This window comes from Gymnodraco acuticeps, unplaced genomic scaffold (genome assembly GCF_902827175.1).
Source record: "Gymnodraco acuticeps unplaced genomic scaffold, fGymAcu1.1, whole genome shotgun sequence".
Lineage (NCBI taxonomy): Eukaryota > Metazoa > Chordata > Actinopteri > Perciformes > Bathydraconidae > Gymnodraco > Gymnodraco acuticeps.
In genome coordinates this window covers 647,223-662,823 of record NW_022990838.1, presented here as the reverse complement: position 1 = coordinate 662,823, position 15,601 = coordinate 647,223, and the positions used below count along the sequence as shown (strand labels likewise).

At 38.3% G+C, this 15,601-nt stretch overlaps 2 protein-coding genes across 3 annotated transcripts; one reads left to right on the top strand and one right to left on the bottom strand.

The window, feature by feature from the left end:
• The first annotated feature begins 4,018 nt into the window (after positions 1–4,018).
• Positions 4,019–6,029, top strand: emc6 (ER membrane protein complex subunit 6). The gene is made up of 2 exons (XM_034233018.1): positions 4,019–4,231; positions 5,278–6,029. Exon 2 carries the CDS (start codon positions 5,312–5,314, stop codon positions 5,642–5,644), a length of 333 nt encoding a protein of 110 aa, XP_034088909.1. The 5' UTR covers positions 4,019–4,231; positions 5,278–5,311; the 3' UTR covers positions 5,645–6,029.
• A 76-nt stretch (positions 6,030–6,105) lies between these two features.
• Positions 6,106–15,256, bottom strand: p2rx5 (purinergic receptor P2X, ligand-gated ion channel, 5). Of its 2 annotated transcripts, XM_034233011.1 has the most exons (13): positions 15,166–15,249; positions 14,745–14,975; positions 13,764–13,914; positions 12,748–12,819; positions 12,543–12,618; positions 11,917–12,001; positions 11,654–11,734; positions 10,317–10,458; positions 8,495–8,628; positions 8,320–8,410; positions 8,169–8,234; positions 7,462–7,550; positions 6,106–7,354 (listed from the first exon to the last, which is right to left on the bottom strand). In XM_034233011.1, exons 2-13 carry the CDS (start codon positions 14,873–14,875, stop codon positions 7,102–7,104), a joined length of 1,371 nt encoding a protein of 456 aa, XP_034088902.1. In that variant the 5' UTR covers positions 14,876–14,975; positions 15,166–15,249; the 3' UTR covers positions 6,106–7,101. The 2 variants fall into 2 exon arrangements, with proteins under 2 accessions (XP_034088902.1, XP_034088903.1); XM_034233012.1 differs by lacking the exon at positions 12,748–12,819 and having other exon boundaries at positions 7,063–7,354; positions 15,166–15,256.
• Positions 15,257–15,601: the final 345 nt, after the last annotated feature.

The following is a 15,601-nucleotide window of genomic DNA, read 5'->3' as shown; positions in this document are numbered from 1 at the left end:
TTTTGAAATTGAATTTTTAATATCCGATAATAAAGTTGATCTGTTTTCTTTATTCTTCTCTCTTCCCAGCTCCATCCATCACCATTCTCTGTTCATCCGCGGAGAGAGGGCTTAGACTGACCTGAGACCAGCACACCCAAACACAACAGCTCTTTTAAGAGCCACCTACATTTTCAAAGAGTTGCAATCCTACCTTATTATAATGATTAAACTGTTTCATGCATCACTTAGTTTACTGAACCGTGATGAATGAAAGAAATTAGTGAGGTAGTGGCTTACCGAAGTTACAAAGACATTAATATATGAGTAACAGGTCAGTGTAAACACAAGCTTCTGTCAATTATGGATCATTCAAACTATTTATATACAAATATGTAATAAAGTTCTAAACAAGTATTCGGTATATTCCTTGATAGCTTTTGGAGAAGGTTGTTTTTAAGTTTACTAAAATCTATCGTTTCAACTGTTTCACTTTATAAAAAGGGAACAGGTGAGTAGAGCATCATTGAGTTTCTTATTCTGTCAGTAAATTATCCAAATGAATGTTTTTCATTATTTTAGTCAACCCTAAACAAATTGATTGTACCTTTTTAATAATGACCTTACATGGTCAGCAAAGTTAAATTAACTTCAGAAAATCAAATCTGTTCTGAGAAAAAACTAATAAATGTTTAAAGATAGGAACTTGCCATCCCACTGAAAACAGTCCGTAGAGATTTAAAGGCGTAGTTGTAGTTCAGTCCAACATGTCATTTGGATTCATTTCTCCAACAGTCAACTATTTTCATAAAGAATATATATATTTTTCAAATTCAACTTTATTGTCAATCTTACTCAGTTTGTGTTTATAGACAGAGAGATCAAAAAGACGTTTAAATAAAATTATACAATTTACAGATATGTATACAAACATATATATATATATCCTATATGCACCATCATGTATAATGATGGTGTATGATGTAGAAGGAAGTGTGGTAGATAACAAGTAAATATACATACAGATCCATGTTACAGCAAAAGATGGAATAACTAAGAAGCACACAGTATAATAATAATTACATGCAACAATTAAATAACTGCTCAGCATCTCCACCACAATCCCAATCTGCTGTGTCCTGTTTTCCTCCCCTCTGCATAACACCCCATCACACATATGGGCTCAGATGGCCGCTCTGCATCGCGCCATCGTCTCCCATGCAGATCTGTAAAAATAAAGTAAGTACCATTTGTTAGCATGCTATAATAGATTGAATGAGCAATACAAGGATGGTCAGGATCTGGGGGTGGGAGGGTTTATTTTTCCATATATTTGTCTGATTGTTGTTATTGTTTGATTTTTCTGTATTACCTATGAGGTTGTTGTGTTTAATATTCATGAGAATATTTGTCATTGTTTAAATGATAATAAACATTTGCATAAAGCATATTTGTCCACTCATATGTTGATAAGAGTATTAAAAACGTGACAAATATTCCTCTAAGGTACATTTAGAACAGATACAAAATGTGCGATTAATTTCCGATTAATCGAGATTAACTATGGACAATCATGCGATTAATCGCGATTAAATATTTTAATCGACTGACAGCCCTAATTTTTTTAAATGTGTATGAATACATTTTGAAAAACATTTGATCAACAAAAAAAAAGGATTTGATCAGGATCTAGACTCAGTGTGTAGTTTATTAATTAATCAATGCTCTAGTCTCTACATTAGGAACACACATACCAGTGTACCAGAGGGAGTCACACACAGCTGTGCCTAGATAACCAAACAAATTGACAAGATAACCAAAATCCTTGAATCTACACACAGCAAATAAACTCAAATGACACAAAGGAGATCACACATACAGTATAGTCGATATAAAACTGTCCGCTTCAATCTGAAGAGCAACTAAAACAAAACACGGGAGTGTACCTTGTTCTTGTGAACACTAATGTTATCCACAGCATACACAGAGACCACGAAGTTCTTAAGGAGAAAACTAGTTGCTAAAACAAAACACGTTAGTGTACCTTGTTAGCTAATGTTAGCTAGCTGACATTAACGTTACACATTGTACTCATATTACTCACCGAAACCTTGTAAAGCCGGTCCCGCATGCTGGCTCTTACAGAACCGACTAACTCCCCTTTCATACAGCTCTCAACGTGCCCAGACTTGTAGTGATTTTCACCTTGTAAAATACTGTATTCTCATTCTGAAAGAATGTGGTGAAATGTGCTAACGTGACGGCCATCTTTATGTTGGTGACGCGTATTGTGCGAGACGAGAGACCTGTAGTTCACTGAGCGGTTTCACACGAAAAAATGTGTAACTTCACAGTTTTACGACACATTTTTATTTTTTTGACTTGCAAAATGTTCTTTTAAATTGACAAACATCATATGTGTCATTCGTGGCACAATTCAAACGGGATCAAAAGATAACCTTTCTCTCTCCATTGACTTCAATGTATAATTTTCCGCTTCCGGGGTCCCATGGAGGCTTTCGGAAGGGGAGGGACTTCGCCTCTCTGGCAAAGGCTGCTTCTCAGGTCGACTATATTCATTTCCTCGCTCCTTGGTCCTCGGTCTCACCGAAAGTTGATTTGCCTGCGCCATCTTGAGTACCGTCCCATGGCTCTTATTTCTGCAGGAGGACCGAGGATCGAGGAGCGAGGAGCGATCATGGAGGAGCGATAACCGAGGAACCACCAGACCATCCTCCGATGAAATCCTCAGATACTCACCCCGCCCCCTTACTGTGTATCGCTCACTGATTGGACGAGGCAGTGCATGCACTGATCTGATGCTTCTTGACATGAGAGCAGTTTCCCAGCGGAGTGAAGAAAATACATGAATCTCACGAGAGTCACTCCTCAGTTTATACCGTGTTTTGTTTCAATTCCTGTTTCATTTAGTTACAAATATGTGATATATCTGAACAACAAAGTGGTCAAAAATCATTTTATTCATTTATTGGAAACATTTTCATGATCGCTTTTTTCGTTTTACATTTTCATTTATTGTCATTTCCATTCAGTCAGTCATTAAGTGCTATTAAAATGTTAATTTGCTACATATCCAAACAAACAAACAAAGTGTGCAATCCAATGAATGTTAATCTAACTGGGTTTTGATAGATAACATATCTCTTTTTCTTCTCTCAATTATTTTATTTCGATTGTGCACTCTAATCAATATTAATCAAACTATTGTTCGTTTAAATACATTTTAAGAATGGCGTTTATCTTTTTTGAGAATGACTTCTTATTTTATTTCATGTATTTGGATCTACAACAGATGATACTAATGTGTGTGTCAGTAAATGTGCACTAACAGAGGCGGGGGTGTTTGTGGAAATAACGGGTACAGAGCTGGCTGCTGTCAGACGATCAGCTGTGCAGCGTCATCACAAACAGACGTCGCTTCACGTGACGCTCCGGAGGAAAGGACGTCCCATTGCTCTTAAAACTCATTTCCCTGCTTCTCGTGGTTTCCTTGCGTCCCTCCATGCTTCCCTGGTGGGAGGGACTAAACGCAGGGAAACGACGCAAGTGAGGGAAGCAAGGATTTCATTTAATCGACCTGAGAAGCAGCCAAAGTCTACTCTGCTGCATTTAGGACAAAGTAGAAAGTCGCAAATTTTAACATACGGCCAACCGAATAGTTCCATCCAAATGTAAAATAAGTCATATAATGCCTTTTCCGAAGGAAACATTACTGTAGATTGTTCAGGTGGACCCATTGATTGATTCCTGAACCAGTAAAATAACTTTTTGACAGAAATAGACATAATAAATAATAGCACCGGGAACCTCAATGTAAACTGTTTGTGTTTCATTTGTAGATGTTCTTTGATTACTGCAGCTTGTGAAACATGTGGTGGATATCCAATAGAGCTGGATGTTTAAAAAGGACGGATTGTCTTTGCAAGCTCACCCAGTAACAGTAAGCCTAAAGGTATTTCCCTATTATTAGAGTTAGAATTTCCTACTCTTTAATGTGCAAGGAAACGCACCAAAACTGCTCCTTACGCAGGCTGTGCCCACAATGCATTTCGAATGAACATGGCTGACTCTTTCCTGGGAGTGCTATCCGAACGAGAATGAATGTGCTTTTTCTGTGCCAAAACAGCCGACATTCTCTGAAAACGCTCTAATATCCAGGTCTTTGGCGTTCATGACACATATTATGTTTTTATAATCGTGAGGAGCCAACGAGTCCCTGCTTACATTTCCGGTGAGAATCATCAGTTTCCGTCAGCAGCAACCCGGAGGACTAGCTCACAATGCTAGCGTGTTAGCGCTATAGGCTAACACCAGGGGTCGTACAGTGCTACGTTTAGTTTATTAATAAGACTCTGATTATTGGAGTCACTTCCTTTTTGTCTGCGTCTGGTTTCTGTCACCAGAACATCGCTTTATATTATAGGTTTATTAGCTAACGTTAGCTACTTTGATTCAATTTGATCTGTAACCAGCTAGGCTAACATCGTTCAAGGCTGACAGCTTTTCTCTTTGTCACTTTAATTTATTAAGACCTCTGTCGAGTTGTCATTTTGTCATCCAACCTCCTAGTGGATGTTAAAATATTAAATTCATACTTTAAATGACTAATATCTGTACACATTAGAATATATAATGTAACAATGGCCTTGCATTTAGTTGGAATGGAGTAGAAATGGAAAAGGCATTTATCTTATTTAAACAAATAAAAGTACCGTGTAAAAAATACTACAAGTCAAAGTCATTGTCTAACGTTAATAATTAAAGCTAATGTAGTTATTAAGCAGCAGACTGACCCATCGTTGCATGTCATTATAGCATTCATTACATTCAATTAGTCAACTAATCATCAAACAATCTAAAATGGGATTCTTTTTAAACGCAAAACTAGACATTAAAGGACATCATCTTGGAATTTAGAAACGTTGACAGTTGTTACTATGTTCTTCTGACATATTATAGACTAAGCAATTTACCAATTGTAATCTAGATAATAAGCAGGAGATTAATAGATAATACAAAAATAATAGTAATTTTCACCCTACATTGTTTTATAATGGCTGATTCAGTCGTGTGTAAGCAGCCTTTTCTTCTGGTCGAGCTGATTTTAACATTATCATTCGGTTGATCAGTTACAACCTATTGCATTTGATTGTCTCGAAGGTTTTGGGTATCAAATCTTGATCTTCAGTGTAAAGGAAAAAGTTATTTAAAACTGTACAGCATTACGGTTATTGGATAAATGTGCCTATTTTTATGTGTGAATCTCTCCTGAAACAGGGACACCTTCCTGTGATTGCTGACCAGATCCAAGATGGCAGGAGTTGTAGCCAAAAGAGAGGGACCACAGTTCATCAGCGAGATAGCCGTGAGGGGAAACGCCGCCGTGCTGGACTACTGCCGCACCTCAGTCTCCGCTCTGTCCGGAGCAACAGCGGGAATCCTCGGGCTGTCTGGGCTGTATGGCTTCATTTTTTACTTCCTCGCCTCTTTTCTCCTCTCTCTGCTGCTCATTCTCAAGGCCGGACGGCGGTGGAACAAATGTTTTAAAGCACGGAGGCTGCTCTTCACCGGGGGCCTTGTTGGAGGTCTTTTCACTTACGTCCTGTTCTGGACTTTCCTCTACGGAATGGTGCACGTGTACTAAAATTATTTAACCGTGAATTAGTCCTATCTAATGCTACATAAACTAATAATATTGTCTGCCCTGCTGTTTGTAGATAAGCCATTAGTAAAATACTTTTTCAAATATGAACTGTTGATTAATCGGCTAATGTGTCAATTATAATAGAATGAAGAATACTGTTCTCTTATCCTTCTGCTCCACAATTTGTAGCGACTTTATCCAACATGTAACTCGTGCTCTTCACTACAGATAAGAGCCATAGTCACGATAATGTAGTTTGTAGTGTAACATAGATCAACAAAGATTACACCCTAACACGGTGTAAGCACTTTGCATTGTATTCATGTATGATACTATGGTTAAATTATAATAAATATGATTACTGATTAAAATGAATACCTCTTTACATCTTGTTTGTATACATTATTAATCGGTTTGTCTGTCAGGCACTGACATCATGAAATAAATGACAAATACACTTGTTTCCAACAATCTAAACCATTCTATAAATGGATTTGAGAAGGTCACACATTTCCAATGTCTTTCATCATTCATTTGACAATCAGCCAGTATATCAGCATCGAACCTGTCCATTACAGAACACTCACAGCCCATCACAACTTCATTCCAAAGCTTTACAAGTGATACCTATCATTAATAACTAAATAATGATTGTGTTGTAGCTACGGCATGGCCAATATTAACATCAACATACAACATGAAGTGCACCACTCGAATTCCAACGACAGCACATGTTGCATCCAACTGAAATAACACAAATTAAGAACATTCACACATTTTCTTACAATTTGCTTTCTAGTGCATTTTCTCTGTGCTTACAAAATAATTTAAAGGTATTTTGAAAATTGATTTAGCAAAAATCATTTTACGGTTTGTTTGAATCGAATCGGCATTTAACGTAATCCTATGCTACATTTGAGGTTCATGAATCACGAATGACGTTAGTTTTCTTCGCGGTGATTGTTATTGGCAAGTCTATTAATGGCGAATCAAAAAGAACAAACTGAAAATGATGCTTGATCATCTGCCAAAAAGAGCTTTTAAGTAATGGATTCATGACCTGAAACAAAGATGCAATTAATAACTTCCATTTGTTATGCAGTAATAGGCAAATATTTGGCAATTCCTTTTAGGTCTTAGATAATTCATTTAAAGTCCCTCTGTTAATATTATCAGCATAACCACAGAACTCTGGCATATCATCATTTATGGACCTGTTGTAATCTCCCACACTCCAGCTTTGGACCCACCCAGCCTCAAAGATGAAAACCATCTCTCTGTGTATTTCTACATCAGCTTCCTGGCCCATGTGCCCACAATAACATTTCTTTGGACCAACAAAGTCAGGACAAGCATCACTCAGGCTAGTGACAGTTCAGCCAGGTGGGAAGTGGGCATCAGTCCGACTGTGGTTACGCCTCTCACAGACCGCTGCAGGGGATTGGTCTTACTCTGACTTAATTTTGCGCAGAGAAGGTGATATGATGCCGTGGCCCTGTGCCTTGGTTAGAGAGGTTGCCAGAATATCGCTGTCCTGCGTTGCGTGGAACTGTTGGACCCTGTTGGTCCACAGGCAGCTGACTCTCTGCGAGGGCTTCCGTCTCCTCCGGTTTATTGGTGGAGTTTCCAGCCTCTTTGTCCGCAGCTGGCTTCTTATGTCTCCTTTCCCGGTGTCCTGTCTTCCCTTCCTTGTGTTTGTTCTGCTCTTTCCTGTAACACACAGTGACACACAGATGTGCCAATAAATGTGAGGATAAAGGTTTTGGAAATGACTGATTTAAAAAAGGTCCATCATTAAGGTGTACAGAAAGTCATACTTTAAGTTGATGATTTCAAACTTCTTGTCCCGGTAGAAGGAGCTTGTGTTCATCATGTACAGTAGAATCATGTCACATGCAAAGGCCCCCTGAAAGAAAAAAAATATATTATATATAATATCTGTAGCACTCAGTCCATAATGTGTCAAAAACATAACTAATAATGCATTATAATCTACTTATATTGCTGTATAATTAAAGTTATAATACCTCATAAATATTCATGATGCTTAAAACAATAAAACAATATTTATAAATTAAAAAGCATTTGACATAAAGTCAAGTATCATAATGCTTCAATGTTGCTGTTCACTCACTGACATTGTTTGTCTCAAGGACAATAGATATTTTAGGTTGATAGATGTAATAATACATAATAATACTTTTTATAAAATCATCATCACCGCTTTAGCGCATAATCATGTGATTATTCTGGTAGCTGGTTGGTTAAAGTGAAGTAATTAAATGTCTTAGGTAAAGGCAGATATAATACATTAACTGGTTATAAGTAACTGTAAGTGGTCATTCTTTCACTTAAAAACATATTTTTAATCTATGCAATTCAATATGTTGTAATACTTTTTTCTTCTTTAACTTGTCATAGGAAGAAAAACGTGCAAGTAACTATAATAAAACAGTGGCAATTACCCACCGACACCTCAATATTATTTAATAATAATTTAATAATATTTTATTAAACTACTCACTGCACCCAGCAGGGCAATGCCCGAACCAATGGCAATTATCGTGGGAACAATATTGAATTTCCCAGCCTGAAAAAATAATAACAAGTTTTAGTTATTATTTCCATAATAATGTACTTCACTCTGGAAAGAATCATTCCTATCACTGCTGTACCTGGCCATTGATCATTATATCGAAGCGGATCCCATACACTTTATACAAAGTGCGAAAGGTGCCATTTTCATCCTTGAAATACCTGGCATATCTGGAGGGGGAAATCAGACCGGTTAGACTCGGAGACCAGTGAGCTGACAGATGTATTTCTTGGTGAATGCCTGGAGGGACATACCTGAAGTTATATCCTGATGTGACAGAGTTGTTTAAACCCCTATCCAGGCGGGTAAAGCTGTACTCTGGATTACACAGTGAATAGTCCTTATCCAGGTCGCAGTCCCACTCAATGAGAATTCCAACAGAACCACCCTGAAGGACCAAAATAGTGTAAGTGTAACCTCAGCTACATTAACAGGTCTATAATAAAGTGTGTAGCCAAAATAAAGACAAAAATGTAATGGAAACCAATTCAAACCATGTTCTGATCGCAGGGCTTTTTGAGTCCTGGCTTCAAAATTGTACTTCCTACCATTTCCTTATGTTTGCAGGTGAGTGAGGAAGCTGTAAATTCAAAACAAGCGGCATACGACCATGCAGTCTGCAGAAGTGGTCTGATCAGATAACATACGTTTGTGGACTATCGTTGTGTCTTAGGAAATGCTTTAAGATAAACGCTAGCTTGAAAGTTCATTCTTGACTGGAAAATATAGCTTGAAAATAAAAACGTATCATATGGTCCACTTGTTGTTGTTTTTTTTAAAGCTTTCAGCCATTTCCGTTGGCCTTGTTTTAGTTGGTTTTTCATCTGGTACTAAGGATGGGTTCCAATCTGTCCGACGGACCTTTGGTGCATGTTGTCCCCTCTTTCTCCCCTTCTCCTGTCTAACTTAAGCTGCAACAGTAAGGACAAAAAAGCACTCCAAAAGGAAAGGAAATTATTGTTTAGTTCTTATCATATGAATTAATTATTGAATTTGTATTTATTTTTGTATACAGCCACTTTGAATCAATTGACACATTTTGTAATTGATATGTCACGTGATGACAACACACCATCTCTCTAAAGACTTGATGAAGACCATGTGCCTGAAAGTTTGTCTAATAGATGATCTTTTTTTTACTCTTTCTGAACAACCATTGTGATTTCAAATAAACCCGTGCAAACCTCCGACCTAGGCTGCCTTTAGGAGCCATGTCTATTTATATTTTTGAACACTAGGTGACAGTGATTAGCTGCACAAGCAAAAATGGGGTCATAGGTGACTGGAAAGGGAGAGGCACAGGTTGAGAGAGCACACAGTTCTTATTTGACATGGCAACAGATGTGGCAGAAGTACAGACAACCCAACAACACAGGCAACACTTGGAAATTGGTATTGTACAACTACCGCAATTAACCTCAAACTAACCTGCAGCTGTCGACCAGAAAATCTTTTTTATTAGTCTGTGTATGATCAATCTCATCATTCTCCTATGTAATAATCGCAAACGGGAAATAGGACATTGGAACACCTAATTGCCATTACACTGTAATGTGGTATCTTGAGAATAAATTATGCAGAAATCCATTTTAGACAAAAAAAAAGTATCTTCACTACAGTGTAAATGGCACTCCTATGTTCCATTAGAGATTTACTCCAAGACCACATAAAAAATTATGTTGCATCGCAAGCAGACCACCATCTTAGAAATCCTTTCAAATTACCATTAGTTATTGGAAAATGTTTGTCTTTGGATATCAACAGGAAATACTGAGAGATAGAGAGAATGACTTGAGTGACAGAATTAGCTTGCAACACGCTGATGAAGATTTGTTTTCATCTTGTACTATATTCATTTTCTTACTACCCTTATCATTACATCAATAGTTTTGTTTGTTGCAGCACACGTCTTGTACAAGTGTGTGTCTGCAGTTATTATTATGAGGAGCATCTTAAATGGATTATATCTCCTAAATGTGATGGTCTATAATGGTGTGTTATCAAATGACTATGAGGAATCCAGTAATTGAAATAACTCCCACACAGTTTTATCTCACACGTTAATACACTTTGTACCTGAACAGCCATTTCCTGGAAATCACTCCCAGTCCAGCTGACCAGATCTCCGAGGCGGAATATGGGGCAGTACAGGTGTTCCTCTTTGTCGTAGGAGCATCCTTTCAGGTAGCTGTCGTCAGAGGTTTCAAGGACATTGCACCTAGATGTTCAATATAGCAGGCATGAATAACTTGTATCAAATGTCAGATTATCAGCAACTGTGAAAACCACTACTATTTCCACATGAATCGTGTTTCCCTCACCCTTAGACATTTTTTTAACCTTCCACTCAAGTTAAAAAATGTAAGTCACTTAAGTTGGAGTTATCATGTGTATCTAAGTGTTGGCGGGACGGCAATAGACTTAAGAGCCACCTGCTCCTGCCAATTCAGGGTCACAGAATTCTCTCAACTTCTCATATTGGCATATTTGACATTTCCATCTCTATCTTAGACACAATCAATGCTAAAAGATATAGTTCAGATGTCTCAAAGTGGGGTATCATAGTCAGTGAATTAACTAGAGTAGATGGTAGTTGGCAAATAGCCAGTTTGGAGAACAGACAGGAGTGCAATGTAATGCTATGAAAGCAAAATTATCTTAGCCGTATAAAGAAAGCAGGACCTTTACCTCTGTGCTGGTTATGGGCGGGCCAACCTCCATCTAGTGCGAATACACTGACTAAAGATCAACATCTTAACTTTTACCATGACTGAATGCACTGTAAAATGTTCCTCCTAACACAGTATGCTGCTGACACCATTATGCTCTCTGGATTTGCAGTGCAACTGGATGTGTCACACTATATATATATATATCTATATATAAGCGTCTTTGGGTTCAAGAAAAGCGCTATAGAAATATAATCTATTATTATTATACCACACGTAGCGCTGGCAGCCCTTTCAAGTAACACCCATTACAGTAACAGGGATTTGTTTCAACAGCTAATCCCCATTAAGCATAAGCATATCATGATTAGTGAGAAAACATATGAAGTTAGATAGCTGTGTAATTAGAATAAGGTCCTGACTGATGAATTAGCTGTGGCTGACGTCACTCTGCTTTCTTGCAGGACTTCAGCAGAGAGGACAGAGCAACAGGGGCCAACCCCCCCCCCCCTTCAGATCGGACACCTGTCTGGGGCAAGGCCCGCTGTCAAGGACTTCTCAGATGACTGTTTCACTGTCTCACTGAGTGCAATGCACAGCCTGGTATAAATAGAGGGCTGTCTGCACACTAAAACTATTTAAAGCAGCCATTGGGGCATGTACATCCCCCCTTAGCTCACTCAGTGGTCGATGTCGTGACGCTTTGAAAACCATAAGCAATCAGCGCTACTAACAGCCACTTACTTGGAGAATTCAAACTTCGGGAACCTGATGAAATTCTTGATGTAGATGGTGAAGTTTTCCGCTTCGCTTAGTAAGGGCTCTCTGGAAGATAGAGAGACAGGCAGCTGTGAGAATTAAAAACTAAACAAGAGGAGCTGACGGGCTACATTAGCAATAAATAGAACCTGTGAAATATCTCAGTCCCCATGAGGGATCATAGCCAGTGTCAATGCAGTATCACAAAATGGCACTTTTCCAAAGTTCTGCGAGAGGAAGGGTCTTACGTGGGTCTCTTGCTGTGTTCAACAGGACACCAGGCGTGGATCTGACAGGTCCCAGTGCTGTTTATGCACAACCCTGTCTTTATTCCTGAAGGAGAGCCAGAGAAGTTTCTTAGCTAAGTTTAAAGAATTGATTATATGACGACTAATTGGAAAAATGTTCTGCTGGGGGATGAAACATGTAATATTTATATTTCACAGAATATTTGTAAAGCCGGGTTGTCGCGATATATCAATGTTGACTGTGAAACCAGTGCTAACTCTGATTCCATGTTTATAGTACACACATTGTAATATTGTGTAAATATTTAACCAGCGTTAAATATGGCTTTGTGACAGGCCAAAAATATGGCATTGTGACAGGCCAAAACAAAACAAAAGAATAATAAATTAGTAATTTAAATGTAACTTTGTGATAGCATTGAAATTAAAGTGGTAGTCCAACAGTATAAGAAAGGCCGCAATTCTACAATGAGGTGAAACTGTTATTTTTCTAATATGCAGAATATAGTGTTGATCTTCAGGGACCGATATTAAAGATCTCAAGCTACAGACAGATTATGTAAACATGTAATTCAGGTTAAATCAACTCCTCAGATTTTGAGTTGAGTGAAATGAATGATACTCACCATGTCCGGCTATTACAGCCTCGCCCTCAACGCATTCATCATCACTTTGACATCGTCCATTTGGTACTTTGAAACTCTGTGGGTAGTGCAAATGCATTTGTCTAGATATACATGGTAATATAAACAGCCATACCAGATATTAAAATTGGAAAAAAACACATAAAATCAACAGGCAATAATGAGATTCCTCTGCATGTATACTCACCTCTGCACAGAATCCCAGCCTCTGATTGGGTGTCTCTATTAAATTTGTTACTATGAAGAACACCTGCTCGCCCTACAAAATAAAATTAGGCCCAGACAATGAGATCGAGAAACAAAAGGTTAAACAAATTACACTTCTGAGAAGTTCAATATTGTTAAATCAGTGGCGACAGATGCCGAGCCTAATGATTTCTGCTGAAGCAGACACTCAATAGCTTTGTAATCTCTCTTGACAGGAGAGTAATTGGGGAATAGTCTGACAGCTTTATTGATATTCTGCAAGCTCTTTTCCTAGAAATGTAGACTCGAGCCACAGATTGGATGACTTTAGACACAATTTGACAAAAACAAAAAAGACTGGCCTCCTAAACTTGGACTTAAACAACAGTTACTTGGGAAATTACTTGGAGCGTTTTTACTTGAAAGTCCTTGATATGTTCCCTTAAACCCTAAGATAACAAAGTATGTTCATTAAAAAGTATGCCACAAATCAATTCATTTCCGTAATTTTGTGAATATAACTAATTCATTCCCAGCACGTTGACACTTCATTCCCCTGATTCACTTTGTTTAAACCAATCCAACAGCATCCAACCATGCTGCAGAATAGAACAAGTAAGAGCTAATGTAAAATTGCTGAGCATCAGTTGGAAAAAATATATACCAAATATGATTTTGTTCTTGTATAAGATTGTCTAAAAAAGAAGAAATTGATGGGATGAAGAGCACATTGCCATTATGATTTATTTAGGACTCAAAACTCAAATGTAAGGACTTGGGACTTACATGTCTTGACCATAGGTTTTGACTTGGGACCTAACTTGGAGTTTGTATGTTTTCACTTGGGACTTATCTGTTTTGATTTGGGACTTGACTCTGGATGTATCTACCTTAACCTAGGACTTGACTTGGAGCTTGATTTGGGAATAATCTGTCCTAAATAAGGAGTAAAGACTAACTTGTAACTTGCGAAACAATGATTCCTTGGTCACATCTTTGATGGATGGATGAACTCACATTTGGGGGTATGACATAATCCTCAGCACTCCACAGGTGAAGCCCGGTCTCAGAGCTGTTGGTCAGTGCAACACCTTTAAGTTTGGTGATGACCGAGGTCTGGATGGCCTCTTCTCTCTCCTGGTAACCTTTTCTCACCACAAACACCCACCTGGGACATTCACCCAAACATCATAATTTAGTTTTCATCATAATTTTTTCAGATTAACATGGGTGCATTATATATAGTATTTTTGATCCCTTGTTGAGCAGCGGTTTGTGACCAGCTAGTCAGGGGTTGACAGCAAACACAATAATATATCTTGCATTAGTGTGTTCACCAGTATGTGGCACATGAAAGAAGTAACTGTGTAATTGTATCTAAGACAAAATCATAGAATATTGTATGCATCACTACCCTAATATATTGAACTATTTTGCAAATAAATGGCATCTGGGTGTGACAGCATCGCCCAATGGGTAAAGTATACACAACAAATAGCACAAAGCCATTGTTCAAACAATTAATTAATTTGAATTAAAACAAATTAATAAAAGGAAAAGCAGCACACATTCACAACTGAGAAGCCGAAGCCATAACATGTGTACTTTGTTACACTAATGCATGGCAATAAATCCAGTCTCATGAACATGAGCAGCTTTTAAATGACTTTTAAAAAAAACTGCAGCCATTAAAGTAGCTATAACTATTGCGTTTTAAAGGTCAGACCTGATGATACTATATAAACCGTTACCCTACTATCCTAGTCACCTGATCATATTTTCCTCATCACTATGACATCATTAGGTGAGGGGTGGGATACAATGACTTAATGTATTTACAGCAATTTGACACATTAATGAATCCCAACTCTTTCTGAGACACTTTACAAAAGAACCTGTGCCGCTGCCACTTTAACAACAAAAAAGTCAACGCTTTCGGCTAGCTCAACTATTTTTAACTTTGTGAATCACTTTCCAAAAGCATGCATTGCACCTCACCCGATTATGTATCCCAGCACGGCCAGCTGATAGAGTCTGAATAATATCCCGATTTTCCTGTTTTCGGCGATGACTATTTTCCCAGTCTTGTAATTGAGAAGACCCAAGAAGAAGACTCCCCAGCCTGCCATTCCTCCCGCACCGCGGACCGACTGAGACGGACAGCAGCTCCCAGCTGATACTTACAACCAGTGACGTGCGGTGAGGTTCATGGCTGGTGAGGCACTGACTCTTTCAGAGTCAGATTTACAAATATTATATTTTGACCTTAATCGAAATGTTCGGTTATTTTCAAAAGCTTTTTTAGTCTGATGCTTCGATTCATTTTAAACAGACTGTTCAACAAAAGGATACCCAACATCTAAATATTGGATTGTTCTTTCTTAGTAAGATCCCATGTTCATTACAATTGGGGTCTTACCTTGACTTGAAGATGAAGTCCATGCTATCCTTCTGGACAACAATCTCCATTACATTTTTGTTAAAGTCCTCCTTATATTCCTCTAGTTTCAAGTCTAGTTGGGTAGAATAACAGTAGCAACAAGAACCTGTGGGCTCACGTGCGCCCCCTCCAGTGCGGCAGAGGTTATGGCTGCCTCTCCTGGTGTTCATTGCCGTTGTATGATGAGACCAGCGGGCCTAAATATCATATACGTGAAATAAGTTATTTAGAGACTATGGATGGCGAGGATAAATGTAATAAAGGGATCTACAAACATTACATTGGTGACATACAGTGAGATGGTGCAGGCATGCGCTTAGGGCCCGCTTTCCAGCCAGTTTCTGTGGGGTGACGCATTCTGAGGTGAGGCAGATCTCAGCTGTGCCTCACTTCCCCACACAGTAACTGGCTTGAG

Bases quoted from the DNA above. Each gene is read 5' to 3' on its own strand.
- emc6 (XM_034233018.1), top strand. From the start codon at position 5,312: ATGGCAGGAGTTGTAGCCAAAAGAGAGGGACCACAGTTCATCAGCGAG.
- p2rx5 (XM_034233011.1), bottom strand. From the start codon at position 14,875: ATGGCAGGCTGGGGAGTCTTCTTCTTGGGTCTTCTCAATTACAAGACT. The intron at 8,629-10,316 runs GTACAAAGTGTA...TTGGTCCTTCAG, and splicing joins TCCAGGAAATGGCTGTTCAG to GGTGGTTCTGTTGGAATTCT. The intron at 8,235-8,319 runs GTACAGCAGTGA...TTATTTTTTCAG, and splicing joins ATATAATGATCAATGGCCAG to GCTGGGAAATTCAATATTGT.